Source organism: Mustela nigripes, chromosome 17 (genome assembly GCF_022355385.1).
Source record: "Mustela nigripes isolate SB6536 chromosome 17, MUSNIG.SB6536, whole genome shotgun sequence".
Lineage (NCBI taxonomy): Eukaryota > Metazoa > Chordata > Mammalia > Carnivora > Mustelidae > Mustela > Mustela nigripes.
In genome coordinates, this window is record NC_081573.1 from 33,578,832 (window position 1) to 33,601,883 (window position 23,052).

Below are 23,052 nucleotides of genomic sequence, written 5' to 3' on the forward strand. Positions count from 1 at the left end.
AAAATGAAGCGTTTTTCTGTTCAGTGGAAGACACCCTAGGCCACGTTAGCAGGCATGGGACCGAGTGGGGGAAGGTATTTGCAACATCTGAAACCAAGAATCAACATCTGGAAAGCCTGCACATCAAAACAAAGGTACTTCCCTAATAGAGAAAAATGGGCTGAGATTTTAAATGGCAATTTCGGAGAAGGAACTATCTAAACATAATAAGTTAGCCCACAAAGACACATTGGAAATCATCAGTGATCATGGAGTTGCACTTGAAGATGATGGAGGGACATCACTGTAACCTCATTGTATGAAACTGGCCAAGGGCAGGACAGGAAGCTGGATAATGTCAACTACTGGGTGGGGGGTGAGGGTGGGCAAGGATCTCTCAGGCCTCGTGGACCTTGGGTAGAGTGTAGCTTTCACAGCCTGGAGAAAAACAGGGAGCTGCCGCTCATTCAGCAGTCCTGCTCCTGGTCCTTTCCCCAAGAGGAATTCTCTTACAGGTCTAGAAGAGGCACAGCCGATGACGTGTGTGGCATTATCTGTAGGGGTTGGTGGCAAAGGGAGTTGAGGGTGGGGTCCGTCACTGGGAGAACAGAGTGGATCCTTACCGTGGACACACAGCAACATGGATGGAACTAAAAACACAGTTCTTCGTGAAAATAGAAGAAACGGAGGAGGTATTAACACAGTATCATGTACATAGTTAAAAACAGCAGCATGCAAAACAGTGCCCATTTGGGGGGAAAAAATGGATCAGAATAGGTGCCTAGGAAGGTCAGAGAATGGGGTTAGGTCTAGGGATAAAAGGGAATAAATAAATACACAAAAGAAATGAGATCAGCCAGACACACCACCTGCTTACCTTTCCCTCCTCATTCGCCCTTGCCCCAAGGGAATTCCCCAGAAGTAATCACAGGACATGCTGCCCCATGACCTTGCTCTCAGCTTCATTTATTCTTCACACTGTATTTTTCATGACTGAAATATTCCGGCCAGAATTTAAAATTATTATTTATTTTTGAGAATTGAAGTGATTGCTGTCTCCCCCAAGTGGCTGCAACTGACGAACTTTGTCAGGATGGGATTTCTCCAGACAGCTTCTCCCCCGCCACACCCCGCAGGGTCTGCTCTGTGACATTCATGGGCCCCTTCCTCTAATAACGAAGAAGTAAAAATATATTTTTTTGACTGCATTGGTACAAAGACAAATATAATCCAGGGTGGACTCATAATTATGTACTTGTCATTAGTCTATTCATTTTTTCTTCTGAATTTGAAAGATTAAAATTAATTTTATTTTTTTTAAAGATTTTATTTATTTATTTGACAGAAAGAGAGAGATCACAAGTAGGCAGAGAGGCAGGCAGAGAGAGGAAGGGAAGCAGGGTCCCTGCTGAGCAGAGAGCCTGATGCGGGGCTCGATCCCAGGACCCTGAGATCATGACCTGAGCCGAAGGCAGAGGCTTAACCCACTGAGCCACCCAGGCATCCCTAAATTTAATTTTCATGGGCACTAACATTTTGGGTAAGTTTTCCCTGTCTCGTGGTATAGATGAAATCAGAGGCCCAGCCTGGACTAGAACCCAAGACTCAGTTAGGCAGCCTGGTACTGTTCACCATGATAAGCAGATACACCAGGACCTACACTGGTTTCCATCTGTCTTGAAAGCACACAGACCATGCATGGAACAAGGGCACTGGTGTCCTGGTAGGTGGTTAATAGGAGCTCACAGGAGGAAAAAGCCCTGGTCTATAACATTTGCCTGTTGTATTATTTTATTTTATTTTTTTGCTTATTTATTTATTTATTTATTTATTTATTTATTTATTTATTTTACGTAGGCTCTATGCCTAGCATGGAGCCCCATGTAGGGCTTGAACTCACAACCCTGAGATCAAAACCTAAGCTGAGATCAAGGGTCGGACCCCCAACCAACTGAGCCACCCAGGCACCCCAACATTTGCCATTAAGCTGTCGAGATGACATCACTGAAGAGAAGCTGGGAATAAATTCAGAGTAGCTCGCCCTTATATAACATTTCCATTATACAGATACAGTTGTCATAAGTAACTTCAAGAACATAAATGCTAGCAAAATGCAGTCAAATAATGAAAAAGTGATGAGTTATAAATACCTTTGTTTTTAACATCATCTATTTATGTTTTCATCACTTAATGTGTGATCATGGCAGTCTGTCAACTGGCTTGCAAACATTTCTGAAATTTTAAGTCAACTCTTGCGAGCAGGCACAAACTGACTCCAGCCTGTCACTTGCTGAGTGACCTACCACAGATGGTCTTCTGGGCCCAGACCTGGACAGTGATAGAAGACTACATTTCCCAGAAGCCTCCTCTCCCAGAACCGCCCTGGGCTTGGAAAGCTGTTACCATGGAGATGGGCAAACAGACAGCCCAGGCTATCCTCAGAGGGTTGAGGAGGGAGCAGAGGACCTGAGGTAGCTGGTGGCAGGGTAAGAAGTAGAGTGGACGTGGGAAGGGGGCTTTTTCTGCTTGGGGGCTTTCTGCCCTTCATCTTTCTGGGGGAAGGGGTGTTGGGCACTGCTGCCAACGAGGGGTGCAGAAAAGGGTCTGCGGGGTGAGGAGGGCCTCTGGGCAGGGTCTGCCCTCTCCAAACTGGGCTGTAGTGGACAGGGCAGCCTGGTGTGGGGGATACGTGTGGCAGGTTCTAGCCCAGTCCACCTCTGATAAAGGTGTCTGGGACCTCGGGCTCAGGTCCTGTCCCAGTGCCAGTCACAGCTGTGACCCCCTGCTGCCCGCATACACTTTGTCCTTCTCTCCACTTCCTTCTTCACTTACCTCTGCCCCTGCCCCATCCCTTGTAGGGCTTCCCTATGTCAGTAGGCCCTGAAGCGTTTCCAGAGCCAGAAATCTATGGGCTCAAACCCTAGATCTGCTACTTACCAGCTCTGTGTGATTTTAGGGACTTCCCTTAACCTCTCTAGGTCTCCATTTTCTCATCTGCAAAGTGGGTACCCAATGAGGGACTGCCTCTGAGTCTGTAACAGAAAAACTCAGTTCAGTGTCCTATCTCTTTTAATTCTCACTCAGGACACTTCAGCCCTGACACTTCTGGTCACCAAATGTGTGGGGATTTCTCCCCACCCCAAGCCATTTCTCTGCGACCTCCGTCCTGCGGGCCGACACAGGGCTCGACCCCGAGAGCACAGGCTATGTCACCCCCCACACACCTGCCCCTTGCCCAGGTGCCCAGTGACAGCCTGCCCTTGCCTTTTTGGGGCCTCGGCTCCAAGTTTGGTCATGTTACCTTTCTTTCTTTCCTTTCCCCTCTAATCCCTACCTCTCTAACATCACTTGCCACAAAGAGAAGATAGTGGTGAATAATTAAAATAAATAAAGCAACGTTGGTAAGTTTGGGCACCTGCTGTAGCCCGGACCGTAGCTTTCAACCTGCAGCCTGCTCTGTCTTTGTCTCGGAGGGAGATCTGCAAATGTTAGAAACGTGTTCCAGACATGCTGACCCCAAGCTAGGCTTTCTCCTTGATGGAAGGGAAGTTGAAGAGGGGCTCACTTCCCCCCCTCTAAACCACCTCCCAGAGACACAGGTGGTCTTGGGGGCAGAAGTGGGCCATTCTGAGTGCATTTATCCCTCCCACGGGTTCTCTGTCTCGAGACAGCCAGGGACGTGCCGGGATGGAGGTCCTGAAGGAGAAAGTGGAAGAGGAGGAGGAGGCTGAGCGGGAAGAGGCGGCCGAGAGAGGCGAGAAGATGACGAGGCCCCTGGAGACGCGGAGGGAGGAACCGCCCATGACGCAGGAGATGCTCAGAGACCTGGAGAAGAAGCTGTCAGAGATTGAGATCGTCATCCCGGAGCAGCCCTTGTGCGTGTCAGGGTGGGGGCTCTGGGCCAGGCAGCCCTGGCGAGGGTCAGACAGGGGCCGGGCAAAAGAAGAGCCTAGACAGGGTAGCGGCCCCAGGGTTGGGAGGCAAGACCGGACCTAGAGGGAAGCAGATATGTGTTGAGCGCTCTGCTTTCCGTCTGCCTGGGCCGAGTCCCCTCTCTGCCCCTCATGAGCTGTTTGACCCTGGGCAAGTCACTCAGCCTCTCTGGACCTCTGTTCTCTTCTCTGTTTAAAAGTGCACATGATAATAACGATATCCCTTTTCTGGGCAATTGTGAGGATTCCAGGAGAAAGGGATAGAGTCAGCTACGGTGGGCGGATGGCTCCCTGTGGGCCAGGCGCAGCCTCACATGGGCTCAGGCCTATCCTCTCGTGGGCACAGGATCGTTACCAAGGACACTATCGACATCTCCAAGCTCCCGCTCTCCTACCGAAGCAACACGCTCAAGGAGGAACACTTGCTGCAGGTGGCGGACAATTTCGCCCGCCAGTACAGCCACCTGTGCCCGGATCGCGTGCCCCTTTTCCTGCACCCGCTGAACGAGTGCCAAGTGCCTGTAAGGCCGGGTTGTGGAGGGCAGGACAGAGTCTGGAAAGCAGAGGGTGGAGGGGATGGGCCAAAGCTCGTGGATCAGAGCTTGTATCTGGGGACAGCAGAAACTCAAATGCCAGTGGGCCCCAGCAGGCTCGATGTGAATTACTCTGGGGGAGATGGCGAGGGGAGAAATTGTGGTGGCCTGGAGACCCCAGGCCCAACAAAAGGGCTGGTTGGACCACCGCTGTCTCCAACCCCAGACACCAGCTCTGTCCTGGAAGGACAGAGAAATGAAATGAAATGGACCGAGACCTGAGCACTGGCCTTCTTCCTGCCAGCCTTGAGTCTCTCTAGGCCTCAGTTTCTCCATCAGTGTATGGAATGGCAGAATAGGAATGCTTGCAATGCTTTGCAAACAGTAGCCCATGGGCTGACAGGGACTCACAGGCTGTTTGACTTGGTCCACGTGGTGATTTTTAGCATTTGTAGGAGCTGCCAGCATGTGAGACTCAGTGACTCCCCTGCAGGTCCCTGCCCCCCCCTTCTTTTGAGCTGGTAATGCTGCAGCACTTACTTGCCCAGCTGCAGTCAGTGAGCCTGCAGGGGTGGGGCTGGGGGGACCCTGTGCTGGCAGGCCTTCCTCACATCTACAGGGAGACCCTAGAGGTGCTGTTTGGAACCCCGGACAGCAGCCCCTTGAGGGCTCTGCCAGCACTAGTCCCCTCACACTGGGAGGGTGGTTGAGAGCCAGACAGACCAGCGCTGCTGCTGCCGGTGACCTTGAGCGAATCAGCTCTCTTCCCGGAGCCTCAGTTTCCCCATCTGCTAGTGGGCCTGACATACAGGGCCGTTGGGGGAGCAGGAGGTGGTGCCTGGGCTGGTGGTGCTCAGTGGGGTGCAGGCTTATTCTACATTCAGTTCGGCCTGGAGGGGCGTTGAGGGACCCCTTTCTCCAGCTCCTGAGGCACTGCAGGGAGCCTGAGGCCCAGAGAGGCCTGGAGAGCCTTCCCCACTCCCCCCACTCTAGGCTCTGGCTTCCAGGGTGCATCGGCCTCCCCCAGGAAGGGTGCCCTCTCTGGGGCCTGTGGTCTCTCCCCTTGCAGAAGTTCGTGAGCACAACCATCCGGCCCACGCTGATGCCCTACCCCGAGCTCTACAACTGGGACAGCTGTGCCCAGTTCGTCTCGGACTTCCTCTCCATGCTGCCCCTGCCTGACCCCCTTCAGCCAGTGAGTGCCACCCCAAGGAGCATCCTTAGGCCCTTGAGGCTTAGATGAGAAGCCAGGGAGGTAGGGAGAGGGAGGCTCAGGCCACAGCCCATGGTCTGTCTGGTCTGAGTCCCTCAGAGCTCACCCCCACACCAGGGGGTGGGGGTGGGGAAATGGGCCCAGAGAGGGATGGCCACTTGCCTGAGGTCACACAGCAAGCCTGGTCTCCTGGCTCCTACCTCTTTGCCTCCTTCTGCCTTCAGAGTCTTCCTTTTAAGACTTCAGGAGATGGGGAAAGGAGAGAGGGGGAGGACCCCGTTGCCTGTGACCTGCGGCCCCATCTTGGGGTTTCTGTCCAGCTCAGTCTGTTTCCCAACTGAGAATGGAGGGAGCGAGGGAGAAAGGGGTGGGTACATGGTGGAGAACTGAGAAAGGGAAGGGAAGGAAAGATCAATCAGAGAGCATTAGACCAGAAGCTTCCATCATCCACAGGGTCGTTCCCATCAGGAAGTCCTCGGGCACTTAAAAGTACAGGCAAATGTGGGTTGTGCTTTCTACACAGGCTGTGGCTCCCATCCCATTTTTAGGAGGCTCCCCAACTTGACAAAGCAGGGGAGCCTGGGAAGGGGTGGGGATCCAGCCTGTGCACTGGCCCAGTGCCTAGCTGCTGGCCAATGGGGATAGATGGGGAGGTGGGGGTGCTGCGGGGCCGGCAGCGCTGACCAGCTGTCGCTGACCAGCCGTCTCCGGCCAGCCCTCGCACCTGTACTCCTCCACCACGGTGCTCAAGCACCAGAAGGGGAACTGCTTCGACTTCAGCACGCTGCTCTGCTCCATGCTCATTGGCGCTGGCTACGACGCCTACTGCGTCAACGGCTACGGCTCGCAGGACCTCTGCCAGATGGACCTGACGCGGGATGTGTGTCCGCTCACCATGAAGCACAAGGAGGTATGCGGGGCTCCTGCAAGACGCACCCTCCCTAACACAGTGCGTCCCTGTGTCTCCCAGCCCTGCCCAGCCGCTCACCGAGCCTCTGCCGGCTGCTTGCGGTCCATTCCAGCCCGGGTGGGTCTGTCCCTTAGGCACGCACAGCTCAGTTTTCCAAACCGCTGTCCCCCCTTCCCTTGTCCTAACTCACTTTCAGCTACCGCTCCTCGCGGGGTGACTTCTGTGACCGCTGCATGGCTTCTGTCTTAGGTCACTCTCCCCCAGATTTACCTGACATGTGATAAAAATCCACCCAGCCGCTTTCATGTAAGGAAAAAACAGACAAATGGATAGACATTTTGTTTGCTCTTTTTTTCCTCCATCCCCCAATTCAAAAGACTCCCCCTTTTAAAAAAGATTTTATTGGGGCGCCTGGGTGGCTCAGTGGGTTAAAGCCTCTGCCTTGGGCTCAGGTCATGATCCCAGGGTCCTGGGATTGAGCCCTGCATCGGGCTCTCTGCTCAGCAGGGAGCTTGCTTCCCTTCCTCTCTCTCTGCCTGCCTCTCTGCCTACTTGTGATCTCTCTCTCTGTCAAATAAAAATAAATAAAATCTTTAAAAAATAATAAAAATTAAAAAAAAATTTTATTTAGTTATTGAGAGAAAGCAGGGGTGGGGGGAGAGAGGCAGAGGCAAAGAGAAAATGCCAAGCAGCCTCCCCACTGAGCACGGAGCCCGATTCAGGGCTCGATCTCACAACCCTGAATCATGGCCTGAGCCAAAAACAAGAGTTGGTTGCTTAACCCTCCCAGGAACCCCCGCAAAAATTTTTAATAGCAAAAAATTACCGCTAACCCTCCAGCAGGTTGTGGTCATGTTTTTCTCTCTGCTGACTGACAGCCCCCCATGGCTAGAGGCTGCTGTGGACACAAGAAACACTCTTAAAAAAAAAAAGATTTTATTTATTCATTTGAGAGAGAGAGAGAGAGAGAATATGCATAAGGAGGGGGAGAGGCAGAGGGAGAGGGAGAAGCAGACGCCCTGCTGAGCTGGAGTTCAGTCCCAGGACCTGGAGATCATGACCTGAGCTGAAGGCAAACACTTAACCATCTGAGCCACCCAGGCGCCCCAAGAAACACTCTTAAATGCATTTAATTTTAGGAATCAAAAAGCATCTTTTTGCATTTGAGAACTAGCCACAGTACAGACAGAAAATGTTGTTTGTGGACTGGACTGATTCCAGGGCTCCGTGATCAGAGTCAGGCCCCAGCAGTGTCTGGGGCAGGAGACCCGGCGGGGCCCAGGCCCCACCTGGTGGACTCCAGGGTGCGGAGACCGACATTTCCCCTCCTCGCTGTCCCAGGCCCTGGGGACATCTGCAGCTTCTGTGGTGTTGTGCCCAGGACACTTTTCTTGCCAGCTAGCACACACTCTTAGGCACACACATGCGCACGCACACACACACATGCACACGCACACACACACACAACGCACGCACACAGGCTTCCGTCTCCTTCCTAACCCAGCAAACTCTAAGTCAGTGCCTGAAACCCTCCAATGACAGAATCTGGGAACTCCAACTCCCCACAATTCGCCCACTTTCTAGATCAGATCCGGATCGTAGGCAGAAAGGGCCATGGGCAACGAAGGGGAGAAAATCACATCCCCCGATCCCTGTGGTGCCTGGCACCTCACGTGGGCATTTCCTTGTCTTTGCTTCTCAGAACAAGCCTGGGGAGACGGTTCTTACTGTTTCCGTCCCATTCTCCAGAAGGGCCTGAAGTCAGGGAAGTGGGAGCCGAGGCTCCTGCATTTAGCACCAAAAAGCCTGGGGGCCGGGGGTTCCGGAGCAGCTGTGACCTCCTGGTCCGAGGGCTGGGCGATGCAGGGCGGCTGATCCTTCTTCTCTCGTTGGGTGACAGGTGGTGCAGGAAGAAGAGAAGGTACCACCTAAGAAGTACGCCATTAAACCGCCCAGAGACCTGAGCAGCAGGTTCGAGCAGGAGCAAAAGATGAAGAAGCAGCAGGAGATCCAAGGGGAGAAGGAAAAGCGGTGGAAGGAGGAGGAACAGCGCCTCCTGGTGGGTCCCTTCCTCGGGTCCCTGTGCTCAGCTCTCCAGGAGAGGCGGCTAGCAGCGGAGAGCCGACACAGGGCAGGGAGGGGATGTGTCCGTGGACCCTAGATCCACATCCCCCCCCTCCATGCCCCGCCACCCCCCACCTCTGCCCAGCAATGTGGGAATCTGTCCCTGGTGGTCAGCCGGCTTCTGCGATAGATTCCTCATATCAGAGAGCTCTACTGCGTGAGGCCACGCATTCATTCCATGCTGGGCTGTGATGTTCTCCTGGTTCCAGGCTCTTGCCCTAAAGACCTCCGTGCATACACTGCCCATCTGTCCTCCCTGCTCTCGGTCCTCCTAGGTCTCCATCGTCCCACCCACCCTCCAGCTCTCCTCTCGTCCACCCTCGTCTCTCCCCTGCTCCCTCTTTCCCTTCCTTCCTCCCTTTCCTTCCCTTCCATGCAGTATTTGCTGAGCATCTCCTCTCGTCCAGGCTCTGTGGATGCAATAATGAACGTGACAGTCACTCTCCTTCCCGGGGGAAGCAGAGGAGGAAGCCCCACAGTGGCCCCTACCTTCCTTTGGATAAAATCCCACCCAGAATGGCAATGCAGAAAGCCAGTAAAGCCCAGATGCTCTAGGGCAGCCAAAGGACCCAGTTCGTAAACTACAGATAAACTCGGACTCTCCCACTGTATCGATAAGAAAACAGGCTCAGAAGTGAGGTGATGTCCTCAAGGTCATGCAGCGAGGAAAACTGCACTCTGGACTGGAAGTCAGCTCTCCTGCTGGTTGTCCAGCCGTGGGGAGATGTTTGGGCCCCGACACCCCCCTTCCCACCCATCGGTCCATGCTTACCTACTTACCCACCTTCCCTGTGCAGGAGCTGGAGAAAGCAAAGATCGACCCCCTGCATGGCCTCCGGGTGCACGCGTGGGTCCTGGTGCTGTCGGGGAAGCGCGAGGTGCCTGAGAGCTTTTTCATTGACCCACTCACGGCTCGCAGCTACAGCACCCAGGACGACCACTTCCTGGGCATCGAGAGTCTCTGGAACCATAAGAACTACTGGGTCAACATGCAGGACTGTTGGAACGGCTGCAAGGTACTGGGCCCAGCGCGGGGCCAGTGTGACAGGCAGTCCTGGGGTGGGGTGAGGGTTCCCTGTGGGGCAAGCTGGCTGCCACAGAGCTCCAGACTTTCCCCAGGGCTGTCTCTGTCCAGACATAACCAGACATAACCATTCTAATATTATTATCTAATATGATTAATATCTCTTTGAAATGTGTATCCTTACAAAATGTGGATTGTTTTCGTATGAATGATTTTTTTAAAATATTTTATTTATTTGACAGAGATCACAAGTAGGCAGAGAGGCAGGCAGAGAGAGAGGAGGAAGCAGGCTACCTGCTAAGCAGAGTCCGATGTGGGGCTCGACCCCAGGACCCTGGGATCATGACCTGAGCCGAAGGCAGAGGCTTTAAACCACTGAGCCACCTAGGTGGTCCTGAATGATTTTTTTTTTAAATGATGTATTGAAGTCCAACATACATGCAGAACAGTAAGCTTATCCTAAGTGTACAGTGAATTCCCATATTTCTATGTGCATATACACAGAGGTGTCTGTGTGTGTGTGTCTTTGTGTATACACATAAATAAAACCCAGTGCCACATAACATAATTTAGAAATACATGCACACGTTTGGGGAAGGGTCCTAACTGGACACAGGAGGGCTTTCTGGAGTGTGGGCAATGTGTTATTTCTTGATCTGAGTGCAGGAAACCAGGTGTGTCCAATTTATGGAAATTCATTGAGCCGCCCACCTGAGTTCAGGTAGGCTGGATGAAGAGCAGCTGGGGGTCCCACCCCACGGAAGAGAAATTCCCACCTGTCTCCTCTGTGCAATTCCTTGTGTGCCTGCCTAGTCCCCCTCTCCCCGGCATAGGGAAAACCCGTGAGGTGGCCCTTTTTCAAACCTACCATTTCCCTGTCCCATAAAATGCTGCTGGCTTGCGTCTGCTCTAAACTCTGCTTGGGACGCTCCCCTGACAGGGCAGGATAACCTCCATATCCCGGCCCATTCCAGGCCAGAGAGCTGCCAAGTCTCATGGAGACCAACAGCAGGATTTCTTCATGGGAGTCTGGCGGAGGGGGCAGGTCTCAGTTTCCCTGTTGAAATGAGGAGGATGGGCATGGACTCGCAGAGGCTGCCGGGAGCCGACATTCTGCCTCTCTGAGACCCAGGCCCGGGTCTCACTTCTACTCTGGGTGCAGCTGCCCGCACCCCCCACCACCGCCCCGTGAACAGGATGGGGCGTGCTAGCCCTGGGCTGTGCTCAGCAGTTCCTTCCTCCATCAGGACTTGGTCTTTGACCTGGGAGACCCTGTGAGGTGGGAGTACCTGCTCTTGGGGACTGACAAGCCTCAACTGGCTGTGGCTGAGGAAGAGGACGACGGGATGAATGATGATGAAGATATGGAGAACCTGGTGGGTCTTCGCGGCATGGGGGCCGGCGGTGGGATGGGGCTTCCATCAGGCCAACCCGACCAACATCTCTATCACGTGTGTGTGTATTGGAGGGGAATGGGCCAGAGGAACCGATTGTAGATTCCCCAAAGCAGAGGGGCCTGGACCATGCTCTCAATTTATAGATGGGCAAACTGAGACCTAGACAAGTCCATGGACCTGCCCAGGAACTCCTGGGGTTGGGGGGGGGGCGGGTAGGGAAGGGCTGGGACTTGCATCTGGGTCTCCTGGCTCCCATGCAGCCCACCCTGGTCAATGCCCTGTTTCTGTAAAGAGCATGTCCCAGCAATAGGCATGATAAAACCTTGACCGCAGCCCTGGGCTCACTTCCAGGCCTTCCTGCATAGCCACCATGATCCCCCTCACATGCTTCCAGGCCTTTCTTGTCTGTCTTCGCGGTCCTTCATTGGCCTGGGGCCTTCCCCCTGGTGTCAGCGTCCTTCTCCCATCGCCTAGTCGGGAGCCCTTCTAGGCAGGTCTCCATGAGGACCTGTGCCTGGGTGTCGGGGCCCAGAGGCCTTAGCTCTTGGCTGTGACACCTTGGGCAAACTTCCCAATCATGGAGAGCTTTAGTTTCATTGTCTGTATGTAAAGTGGAAGGGACGAGGGGTTGAGATCAATTATATCCGCAGTAATAGGACTAGGGATATCAGGGGGCCAGAGCTGCCATAGCCAAGTACCACACACTGAGAGGCTTAAACAACAGAAATTAATTCTCTCCTAGTTCTGGAGGTCCAAGACCAATGTGTCAGCATTTTGGCTTCTTCTGAGCCCCTCTCCTTGGCCTGTAGATAGCTGTCTTCTCTCTGTCTTCACGTGGTCATTCTGTACGCATGTCTTAATCTCTTCAAGCAAGGACACCAGTCATGTGGGATTATGGCCCACCCCCAATGGCCTCATTTTACCTTAACTACCTCTTGAAAGAGCCTATCTCCAAATATAGTCACCTTCTGAGGTCCTGGGGGTCAGGACCTGATTAGGGGGACACAATTGAGCCCATCACAGTCCGGAACACTCCCACGGTCCCCAGGGCCAGGAGGCACTTAACCTGAATTAGCAGGTGCTTAACCTGAATTAACTTGTCCAAATCTTTACAGCCACCTGGTGAGGTGGGCATTCATATTATCGTTTATCATTATTGTCATCCTGTTTTACAGATGGGAAGACTTACACACAGAAGGGGGGGAGTAATATACCCAAAGGTCAATGGCCAGTGAGTGGTAGAGCTTGAGCTTGAACCTGGGATCTGACAGTCTGGCTCCCAAGTCTGCGTTCTGAACAGGGACTCTGTTCTATATCCTCTGGACAGCTCCGGGATAAAATGAGACCGTGGCCACGAGGAGCTTGGTACAGCATCCTCACCTCTGGAGACCAGAGAGCCTCCCTGGCAGTAAATCTCGGGGCACTGCCGCCCCCTGGTGGCCTCTAGATGTAAGCAACGTTTGTGGAACGTTTGAAATTGAGAAAAACTCTTCCCGGTTTTCACAGTTACCTCGCCTGAGGACCATTTGTGTAAAGCAGGTCTTATTTTACAGATGGAGAAACTAAGGCTCGGAAAGGAAAACAAAAACAAACAGGAGGGAGGTGGTGTCTCAAGTGATTTATATACATTCTATCTGTTCATCCTCCCTCGTGGTCCTGTTAATAGGAAACAGGCTCAAAGCAGTGAAGGGACTTACCTGCCCAGGTGTGTGGGCTGCACCCTGCAGGTGGGGCTTGGGTCCACCAGACTCCAGAAGCCTCTCTCTTAAGGGAGGACCAGTGGCTGCACATGGTGCCCACGCTGACTGACTGAAGGTTGGGCACACAGGGGCTGGGATCACTGTCCTAGTCAAGTGGGTCAAGGGAGGGTTCCTGCGCTGCAGCCTCTTCCTCTCTACCACATCAGAGATGCCCGTGACTCTGGCTCCCCTGGGGGAGCTGAGAGACCCTGTGGCTGGGCCCTGGGGGGCAAGACGGAGGCTCTGCTTCTAGCTTCCGCTCTCAGGACCAGGCCTGACCAGAGCCTGCCCCCTCCCCGCCTCTCCCCACAGGGCAAGGAAGATGAGGACAAGAGTTTCGACATGCCGCCTTCCTGGGTAGAACAGATTGAGATCTCCCCTGAAGGTAGCCTACGTGGATCTCTGTTCCCTGGCCTCCCCAGGACTGGTTCAGGGGAGTCTGCAGAAGCTGCCTGGGCCCCTCATTTCCACCCCTCCTGCCTTCCGTCGCACCCTGGTCTGAGCAGGGACTCTGGGCCGCCTCCTTCCTGCCTTGCGCACTCAGCTCCGTGGACAAGGGCCTGGCACTGCTCTGGCGTGCAGGAGGGGGCTCGGTTGACCTGTCCTGGCTGATGGAGTGTGGGTAATAAACGACGGAGGACCAGGGCCCAGTCATTCCTCTCCCTCCCCCGCCCCCTGGTCCCTGGCCGGGAGAAGGCCAAGCTGCGTAGTACCCAGGGGAGTGGAGGTGTCCGGACCTGGGAGGAGTGGCTCGAGAATGCAGCCGGGCACGGACACTGGAGTTCTGTGCCAGCATCTAGGGGCTGTTGAGGTTCCTGTTTTGGAGTGACGAGGCCCACAGCGAGGGCATAGGCTCTTCCAATGGAGTGGGAAGGGCTAGAGAGGGCACCACAGACACCAGCGGAGGAACACGCAGCTCAGGCCTCTGGTTTGGGATGCTGGGAATAGGTGGGCAGGAAGGGTCTCCAGGAGGAGGAGGAGTCTGAGCTAAGTTTTGAGGGGTGGGAAGTCAGCCCAGTAAGGGCAGGAAGGGATGGTGGCTCCAGCAGAGAGCGAGCCATGCGGGCAGAGGCCTGGCAGTGAGCGAGCGGCATGGTCTGGCTGGCTCCCCTGGCCAGGCTCGAACCTGAGAACTGTTCCAGGGCAGATCCCTCTGCCTACTTCCCTCTGCCTCCGCGGACCGGGCCTGGGGCCTGGAGGAGTTTAGTGCCGTGACCCAGTGAGTGGCTGCGTGGGATCGGCCCTCCTGTCCCCCGATCTGGGGAGGAGGGACCCCAGCCCATTCTGCATCCACAGCGTTCGAGACCCGCTGCCCAAATGGGAAGAAGGTGATCCACTACAAGAGGGCGAAGCTGGAGAAGTGGGCCCCGTATCTCAACAGCGATGGCCTCGTGTGCCGCCTCACCACCTACGAGGACTTGGAGTGTAAGGCAGGCAGCCCCGGCTGCTGGGGCAGGAGAGCCAGGTTCCCCAGCACGCTTTGTGACCTTGGGCACGTCACTGCCAGTCTCTTGGTGTGAGTGTGGGCCCCGCTGGCCTCTGTGTGCTGGGAAGAGGGTTGTGGGGACGGAGGCTGGGGGGAGCTGGCCTTCTGCAGCAGGCACCGATTGGTCCCCACAGGTACAGAGACTTTGGAGATAAAGGAGTGGTACCAGCACCGGGAGGACATGCTAGAGCTGAAACACATCAACAAGAACACAGGTCTGAATATCGACTACTTCAAGCCAGGCCATCCCCAGGCCCTGCGTGGTGAGTGGACCCCACTGCCAGTCCAGCAGGAGTCCGGAGGGTGGTGGGGGGGAGGCAGGCAACAGACAGCACCCCTGCTTCCCTGAGCAAATCAGATGTGTGGGAGGTCAGAGGAAGTGCAGAAAATCCAGGGAAATGTGACAAATGTGCCTCCAGTAAAGTAAAAAACAGTGGCCACAGGCCCATTCTGCGGTTAAGGCTGGGTCCATGGCGGGGGGGCATATTTCCAAGGGGTCAGAATGCTGAGCAGCAAAGCCGATACATGTGCCCACAAGGACGATGCAGAGAGCAGGGGTGTGGCCATGAGCCCTTGAGGCTCGGGAGCGAGGGAAGGACACGTCTTGAGAGAGAATCAATAGCTTAACTAAGGACGCACAAAAAGAAAAACATAGTGTCAATATAGATCTGAAAAAGGGATCCGTCTCACTTGGTGGTTGAAATACAAGGAAGAAAGGCGTAAATAAATGAACGAAGGAAATAAGGAACCGTCTCACAAGCCTCGTGTTGCAAAGATGACAAAAGTGGTCCAGTGAGGCATGAGCCAAGCAGCAGAGAGTTACTCCCTGTCACCACTGGTAGGACAGCAAATTGGTGCAACTTTCCGGGAAAGCAGTTGGGCAACATAATCGTAGCTTTAAAATATGTATGCTTGGGTTGCCTGGGTGGCTCAGGTCATGATCCCAGAGTCCCAGGATCGAGCCCCACATCAGGCTCCCTGCTCAGCGGAGAGTCTGCTTCTCCCTCTGCCCCTCATCCTGCCCATAGTCTCCCTCTCTCAAATAAATAAATAAATAAAATATTTTTAAAAATATTTAAATATATATTGTTATATATTTACATTTATTATATTTATATTTAATATATTTAAATATTAAATATATTTATATTTTATATAAAATATATAAATATATAAAGATTTTATATAAATAAAATATATAAAAATAAATATATTTATATATATTATATTTATATATTAAATATATTTAAATATTTAAAAATATTTGACCAACAGTGCTACTGCTGGTGAATTTGCCCTGAGCAAATAATAGGCAAGAATTACAGAATGCACACTGCGGATGTTCCCCTCGGTGTTGTTTATAACAAGTTTAGAAACAACCTGAACCCAGCAGTGGGGCATTGGCTAATAACTCACGCTCACCCATGAACACTCAGGGACTCCCTGGGGCCCTGGGTCGGGTTCTCCAGCCAGGAGCCAGTGTACCTGGTCTCAACCCATGGACTTCCGGGACCCCACCTCCCACCGCAGTGCACTCGTACAAGTCCATGCAGCCTGAGATGGACCGCGTCATGGAGTTCTATGAAACAGCCCGCGTGGATGGCCTGATAAAGCGGGAGGAGACGCCCAAGACAATGACAGAGTACTACCAGGGACGGTCCGACTTCCTCTCCTACCGCCACGTGGATTTCGGGGACAGGGTCAAGAAGTTGGCTCTGAACAGTGCAGAGTCAAACCCCCGGCCGATGGTGGTGAGCTCTCGTGGGGCCTGGGGACAGGGTGCCCACTCTGTCCAGCAGGCTAAGGTCACCCTGGGATGGGGAAAACAGTCCTGTTTTACAATCCCAGTGCTGCCTGCTGTCAGACTGTGCCCTCCAGCACTGGCCCAAGAATGTGTTTTTTCCTTACTATTATAATAAGAGCACCCTCAGAAGGGTGTCTCTCCAATATTAACATGTGTTAATAGGTTTGGTTTGGGTAGATCCCTGTAGCACTCACTTAACCTTGAATTGTGCACTTTTTTCTCCACATCATTACAAATGGTTTGGCAACTATGTTTAATGGCTGTGTACCAGAGGAGCTCTTCCTAGCAGTAAGGGTGTTTAATGATAAAGCAGGGTGCCTGGAGAGGTGGTGAGCTCCCCATCTCTGGAGGTGAACAAGTAGACTCTTGCAAAGAGAGCTAGAGAAGAAATGCAGCACCACACAGTGCTGAGGTGGCATGGAGCTGAGAACCCACAGGGCCACGGGAGCCGTTGTCTGGCTAGGAAGGGCTGCTCCACGCAAACCCCCCAAAGCCTCTAGAGTCCAGCGTCCCTGAGTGTCCTTTACTTCTGCCCACAAGGGCATGCACAGATGTCCCCTTTCCCAACTCCCATCCTGTGATGTTCTGGCCTCCCAGAAAATCACGGAGCGGTTCTCCCGCAACCCCGCGAAGCCCGCAGACGAGGACGTGGCGGAGCGCGTGTTTCTGATCCCGGAGGAGCGTATCCAGCTGCGTTACCACTGCCGAGACGACCACATCACAGCCTCCAAGCGCGAGTTCCTGCGGCGCACGGAGGTGGACAGCAAGGGCAACAAGATCATCATGACACCCGACATGTGCATCAGCTTTGAGGTGGGTCTGGGGGTGCCCTTGGCGGGCAGGGCTGGGCCGGGTGGGCAGGGAGAAGGTCTGGGGGCCCCCAGTGCCAGCCCCGTGACTTGGGAACACTGGGATGGAGACTCATGGTTCCCAGCCCAGAAGTTCATCTCTGCCCCTTGGGAAAATCAAGAGCTCCCATCTGAGGACCCTCGTCTTTGCAGCTCCTCTGAAAATCTTCCCCTTTCCCACCAAGAAAGACTACCCAGCAAGCCAAGACTTTTCCTTTGTCCCTTTCCCCCAATCCTGGACAGAGCCGATCCCAGATCCCGGGACCAACACTGGAGTAGGAGAGAGTCCTACCACCTCTGCAGGACTGACTTTCCTCATTTAAACCCTCTCTCTCCTGCCACATTCCTTAGTCCCTCTGAGCCCCCAGTTCATCTTCTTTTATTATCTGTGTTTTTGTAGATGAAGAAACTGAGGCCCAGAGAGGTTAAGCTAGCTGCTCATGGTCACACAGCTAGAAAATGGCAGAGGAAGATTTGAACCCAAGCAGTCTGGCTCCAGAGTCTGCTCCCTGCCTTAGCCATTGCTGCCTGTCCTTGTCACCAAGTCCCTGTGCTTATTGTCCCAGGTGGAGCCCATGGAGCACACCAAGAAGCTTCTCTACCAGTACGAGGCCATGATGAAGCTGAAGAACGAGGAGAAGTTGTCCAAGCATCAGGCCTGGGAGTCGGAGCTGGAGGTGGACCCATGGGAGCATGGACTGGTAAGAGGGGGCATGGGTGGAGGGTGTCTTAACTGTGCCCTCCCTTACTTCCCGATTCAGGTGCTGGAGATCCTGAAGCTTCGAGAGGAGGAGGAGGAGGCGCACACCCTGACCATCTCCATCTATGACACCAAGCGCAACGAGAAGAGCAAAGAGTACCGGGAGGCCATGGTGAGCGTTTCTCCCCTGCCCGGGCCCTGGCTTTTCCCGGACCCCTCCCCCACAGGCCTCCAGGGTGGTAAGGATGATTAGGAACTCTGCCAGGAAGCCCTTTATAGGGGATGACATTACTGACGTCATTGTGGCCATCCATCCACAAGGCCAACCTTGTGGTCATCCTTGCTGGGCAAACATTTCTACAATGATCTGAAGAGTATGCAGGGTCCAGACCAGGTCTCCTCCAACCCAGCTCCAAGGGTAGGGCCAAACCGAAGTCTCTACTGCATGGGGACAGAAGGAAAATCCAGCTCCACTTGGGGCTCCCCTCAAGGTCAGGACTCTGGCCACAGCCTGAGTTCTCAGGCATCTGCAGCTCAGGACATCCGGGTCACACCCTCAGACTGCAAGGCCCATTTGGGGTTTTCAAGACCAGCTTCTAAATCCCCTACACCAACCAAGTGGAGAGTTGTAAAAATAGCTTGGGGTTGGTGAGGCAGGACAGGACATTAAATAACTGGCTCTTAAGACTCTGGGGATGGGTGCTGCCCCCCCACATCTCCAGCCTCACTGGCCCCATGCACCGACACAGGCCAGAAGGAAAAGGGAGGGAGTTCCTGGCAGCTTTCGATTTAACATTGCTATAACCACCATTTATTGCGCAAGCTGAGCATGAGTGATGCACCAAGCTCAGGCAGAGACGTGAATCCACATAAGACAGAGTTGGCTCTGAGGGACAGCAGAGAGGTCCCCTCTGATGCCTCAGTCCCAGAGGCGCCAGGGACCAGGATCTGGATTTAAGGCCTCATTTTGGGTGGTCCCGTGTTGCTGCGGAGCCGCTGGGGAGGTCTCTGTGGCCCTGGATGGCCCAGCCCACTCCCACTCACCTTGGCCGCAGGAGCGCGTGATGCACGAGGAGCACCTGCGGCAGGTGGAGGCCCAGCTGGACTACCTGGCCCCGTTCCTGGCCCAGCTCCCTCCGGGAGAGAAGCTGACACGCTGGCAGGCCGCGCGGGTCAAGGACGAGTGCCTCAGTGACTTCAAGCAGCGGCTCATCGACAAGGCCAACCTCATCCAGGCCCGATTCGAGAAGGTGTGGCCAGTCCCCCTCCCCGAACCACCCCGCCAGGGCAGGGGAGGGCACCTCGGGGTCCGCCTCCAGAAGATGGACCCAGGGCTGTCTGCTCACCATCTCCAGCACTTGGGAGGGACCCATGAGGGCATGAGTGTTATCAGTGTTTGGAGTTTCCAGAACGTGGAGTTGTCCTTCCTGGTTCTTGCCTGTTGGGTGGAAGGGTGGCTGGAGGGTAGGTGGTGGATGGAGTGGATGGGTGGATGGAAGTGGGGGTGCAACAACTCCTAGCCCTTGTCCCATCTCTCTCCGCCACATACCGTGTGGTTGGCATGCATTATCCCACTGAGTCTCGACGACATGCTCTATGCCAGGCGCCGGGGGCGGACAATGCCCTTCATTCGCACACAAGCTCTGAAAACCTTGGACACTTGTTCACAAGCCTGTCTCTGCCTTGAGCCTTGCTCCTCCTGGACACACTATCCCTCTAAACATGTACTGGCTCCCATGCGAGGCATTTTGTGGCCCCCGCTTCTGCTGCTCTGGCCTCTGTGGGTGGTGGCGGCAGGGCCGGCCCTGGTGAGGCTGTCCAGGGACCAGTGGGGATTTCAGCGGCAGTCTGGGTGAGGGCCAGCCCTCTTCACCCCACCCCTGTTCTCTCTTCCCCACGCCTGCAGGAGACCCAGGAGCTGCAGAAGAAACAGCAGTGGTACCAGGAGAACCAGGTGACCCTGACACCTGAGGACGAGGACTGGTACCTGAGTTACTGCTCTCAGGCCATGTTCCGTATCCGCATCCTGGAGCAGCGGCTCAACCGGTGAGAGGGCGTGGGGAGCCTGGAGAGGACCCCCGGGAGGCTGGGGTGGGGCTTCATGAGCCCTGGCCACCTCCTGTTCCTCCGTCTGATCTCAGTCACAAGGAGCTGGCCCCACTCAAGTACCTGGCCCTAGAGGAAAAGCTCCACAAGGACCCACGCCTGGTGGACTTCCTGAAAGTCTTCGCCTGAGGCCCTCATGGGACCTTGGCTGAAACTGCCTCCAGAGCCTGACCTGAGCTCCCTACAGCCAGCAAGAGGCCGTCCCCTCGGGCACCAGACCTCACTGCCACACCACCTCCCAGCTGCCATGTCTGCTCCTGCTTCTCATGACGTTCCTATAAATAAACACACTATCTTTTTTTTTTTTTTTAACTATGTTCAGTTAGCCAACATTTAGTACATCATTAGTTTTGGATGGAGCATTCAATGATTCATTAGTTGCGTATAAACACACTTTTCATGGGCCGCTTGTACCTCATGTTCCACAAGTTCTGAAGGAGGCTTCCTCTGCTTTCCTTCTCTGTCTATAGCCTAAGACTCTCCCCTCCCACTCACCTTGGCCCCTTCCTCAATTGCTCTCTCTCCTTCTCTCCATTGGAGCATTGAGTCTTCGAGGCACCTCTGCAGATGGTCCCACAGCCACCTGCAAACAGCTGGTTAGTTGTTTGCAGCTGCGGTGGCCCAGCTGACACAGTGTAAGTGGCAAGGCCAAGGGGCTCCGCCCCAGAATGCGGGGACTCCACACCAGACTGCAAAGAACAGCATCCCAGCTCCAGTTCTTACCAGCCACTATTTAGCCATCTGTGAAATGGGATGACACTATTTTTGTCTCACAGAAGACTTGAAAAGCAGAGAGGAGCGGAAGTGGCACATAGAAAGCACCCAATGTTAGCTTAAAAAATGGCCAATAAACACATGACAATGTCAAATTCACTAGTCATCAGGGATATGAAATGCCACCACACACCCACCAGTATGTATAAAATGAGTAAGACTGGGAAGGATGAGAAGCAACTGGAACTCTCAAGCAGTTTTCCCGGTGGCTCAACCTGTCCAACCGCTTTGGAAAACTGGCTGTATCTAGTTAACACTAACCTTTGGCTCAGTAGTTTGGCTCCTGGGTTCTGCTCCATCCACCCCTCCCTCCACACTCCCCCATCCATCTACTCAACCCTCCACCCAATGAACAAGAACAAAGAACTCAACCAAGATGCACATATACATCCTCTAAGAGTTAGGTACTAGAATGTTCATGGCAGCCGTAGTATTAGTACCAAGCTGTAAACCCCCCAGATGCCCATTAAGAGTAGACTGGAGACATAAATGTGGTCTCGAGACATTTTTGGTCGTCACAACTGGTCTGAGAGTGGCCCTGGCATTTGTGTGTAGAGAGGCCAGGAAAGCTGCTTAACACCCTACAGATGTCTACAGTGCACAGGAAAGCTCCCTGAAATAACGACCTAGCCTAAAATATCAGTAGTAGGTACGAAATGTGAACTATAGCCACATGGAATAACACACTGGATTCCTCATACACAGTATCAAAAGAATCCAGACACCAAAAAGAACATGCTGCATGATTCCATTTGTATAGAAAAATACCCAGGCAATTTAATAAATTAGTCATTGGCATCAGAATAGCTGTGGCTCTTAGGGTGTAAGGGAGCATCGCGGAGGCTTCTGGGATGCTAGGAATGTTCGTCCAGACCTGAGTATGTTCATTTTGTGAAAACTCGCTTTTACAAAGTACATGCCATTGGGGAGGTGTATTACACTTCAGCATGAGAGGTTTTCAAATGCTGATCATGAACCTAATCAAGCTTTAACTTCCCTTTAGCCAAACATTCAGAGGGAGAGACAGGGTAAACGACCCAAGCAGGAAACAGTGAGACAAAAATGATAATATAGGGCAGTCTGCAAGGGAAAGGCCCAATCAATCTATTCAAAAGATCAATGAAATGAAAAAAAAAAAATGGACTGAAACATAATGAGTTTAAAAGAACCACGTGTGGTGAATCTTGTTGTTTCCTAGTTAGGAGAAAAAAAAAAAAAAAAAAAAAACTTTAGCTTTTGGGTCTGATTGGGGAAATCTGGACCGCCCATTAGAGGATTCTGTTTTCTTCAGTGTGCTGATACAATGGTTAGGTAGGATAAGGGCCTTATTTTTACGAGTTATGTGCTCAGTATTTCATGTCATTCATGTAAAATGTCTTGAGGCTGACAACTTTGAAATCGCTCCGAGGAAACACCTCCATGTTCAAAGCAAATATGGAAAACCTTAGCAAGTGTTGGATTATCCACCAGGTCGATTCCACTCTTAAACTATTATACATCATCGTAGACTTCTTTCAAGTTTTCTCTACGGAGCTTTTCAGAATAAAAAGTTGGGGGAAATAGGGAGTGGACAGTTTTGATCGGATTTTAGTCTGCTGATCTAGCCCTCTGCTGATAGTGCCTACATTCGTCTCTTGACCCAAAAGTACATCGTGGGAGGTGGACCCCCCGCCTCTGTCAGGCAGTGGGTGCCATTCCGTGGAGAAACCCACAGACTTGCTTTAACAACAAGGGTTCAAGTCGGACACCATTCTTTTTGGTGGTGTGGCCCATTGCCAACGCCTTAATCTAGGTCTCAGTTTCCTTATCCGTAAATGGGAATCGGAATTCCTGTCTTGGGTTTGTCGGAGGCCTCTGTCGGAGCTGCAGGGAGCGGCTGGCGGGCAACGGGGAGTTTCGGGGGTCTTTAGGCACCAGGCCCTGGGCACCTCCTGTGGGGTCCAGTTTCTCCCAAGCGGCTCCAGGGCGGCCCGGCCATGCATGGGGCCTAGGCTCTGGGCCGGTTATGGCCCTTCCCCTAAGCCCACCCTACCCACGAGCCCAATAAAGCCAGACTTCCTCGGATTTCTAGTTAGTGGTCCCTTTAAGGCAGCCGCCCACTCATCCTGTCACGGACGCCGCAGCCGGGAGCGGCTGGGACCCGGGATCAGGCTCCGTCTCCCTGTAGGTCTCCGGTCCGAGCCAAAGAAGAGGGGCAAAGTCCTGAGACCACTGAAGAACCGCTCCCGGCTTAAGGGAAGAAGTAAGAACTGTGGCAGAAGGGAAACACCCGGTCTCCCCTTGCCCCTCTCCAAGATGGAAGGTCCGCGGCTTCACGCGCCTTCTAACCCTCCCTTCCCATTGGTTAGCTGAGAATTGGTTTTCCAATAAGACGAGCGCTTATTGGTTAAGTTGGGACGATTGCTAAAGCGATTGGCGCAGACGGCATTGTAGGGTCGTCTGGCGAACTAAGAGGGAGAGGAAGGAAAAGGAGAGTAAAGGGA

At 53.5% G+C, this 23,052-nt stretch overlaps 1 protein-coding gene across 1 annotated transcript; it reads left to right on the plus strand.

Moving 5' to 3' along the window:
* Positions 1 to 2,406: 2,406 nt before the first annotated feature.
* Positions 2,407 to 20,102, plus strand: DRC7 (dynein regulatory complex subunit 7). Its single transcript, XM_059382268.1, has 18 exons — positions 2,407 to 2,465; positions 3,651 to 3,854; positions 4,258 to 4,432; positions 5,514 to 5,639; positions 6,373 to 6,567; positions 8,468 to 8,626; positions 9,489 to 9,707; positions 10,963 to 11,091; positions 13,164 to 13,236; positions 14,148 to 14,276; positions 14,472 to 14,600; positions 15,868 to 16,088; positions 16,739 to 16,954; positions 17,556 to 17,666; positions 17,751 to 17,861; positions 18,745 to 18,939; positions 19,596 to 19,735; positions 19,831 to 20,102. The coding sequence occupies exons 2-18, from the start codon at positions 3,667 to 3,669 to the stop codon at positions 19,922 to 19,924; spliced, it is 2,610 nt and encodes an 869-aa protein (XP_059238251.1). The 5' UTR covers positions 2,407 to 2,465; positions 3,651 to 3,666; the 3' UTR covers positions 19,925 to 20,102.
* The last annotated feature ends 2,950 nt before the right edge of the window (positions 20,103 to 23,052 follow it).

Excerpts from the sequence above, each read along its gene's own strand:
- DRC7 (XM_059382268.1), top strand. The coding sequence starts at position 3,667 with ATGGAGGTCCTGAAGGAGAAAGTGGAAGAGGAGGAGGAGGCTGAGCGG. Across the intron at positions 14,277-14,471 it reads CACCTACGAGGACTTGGAGT|GTACAGAGACTTTGGAGATA; the intron begins GTAAGGCAGGCA and ends TGGTCCCCACAG. Across the intron at positions 19,736-19,830 it reads CTGGAGCAGCGGCTCAACCG|TCACAAGGAGCTGGCCCCAC; the intron begins GTGAGAGGGCGT and ends GTCTGATCTCAG.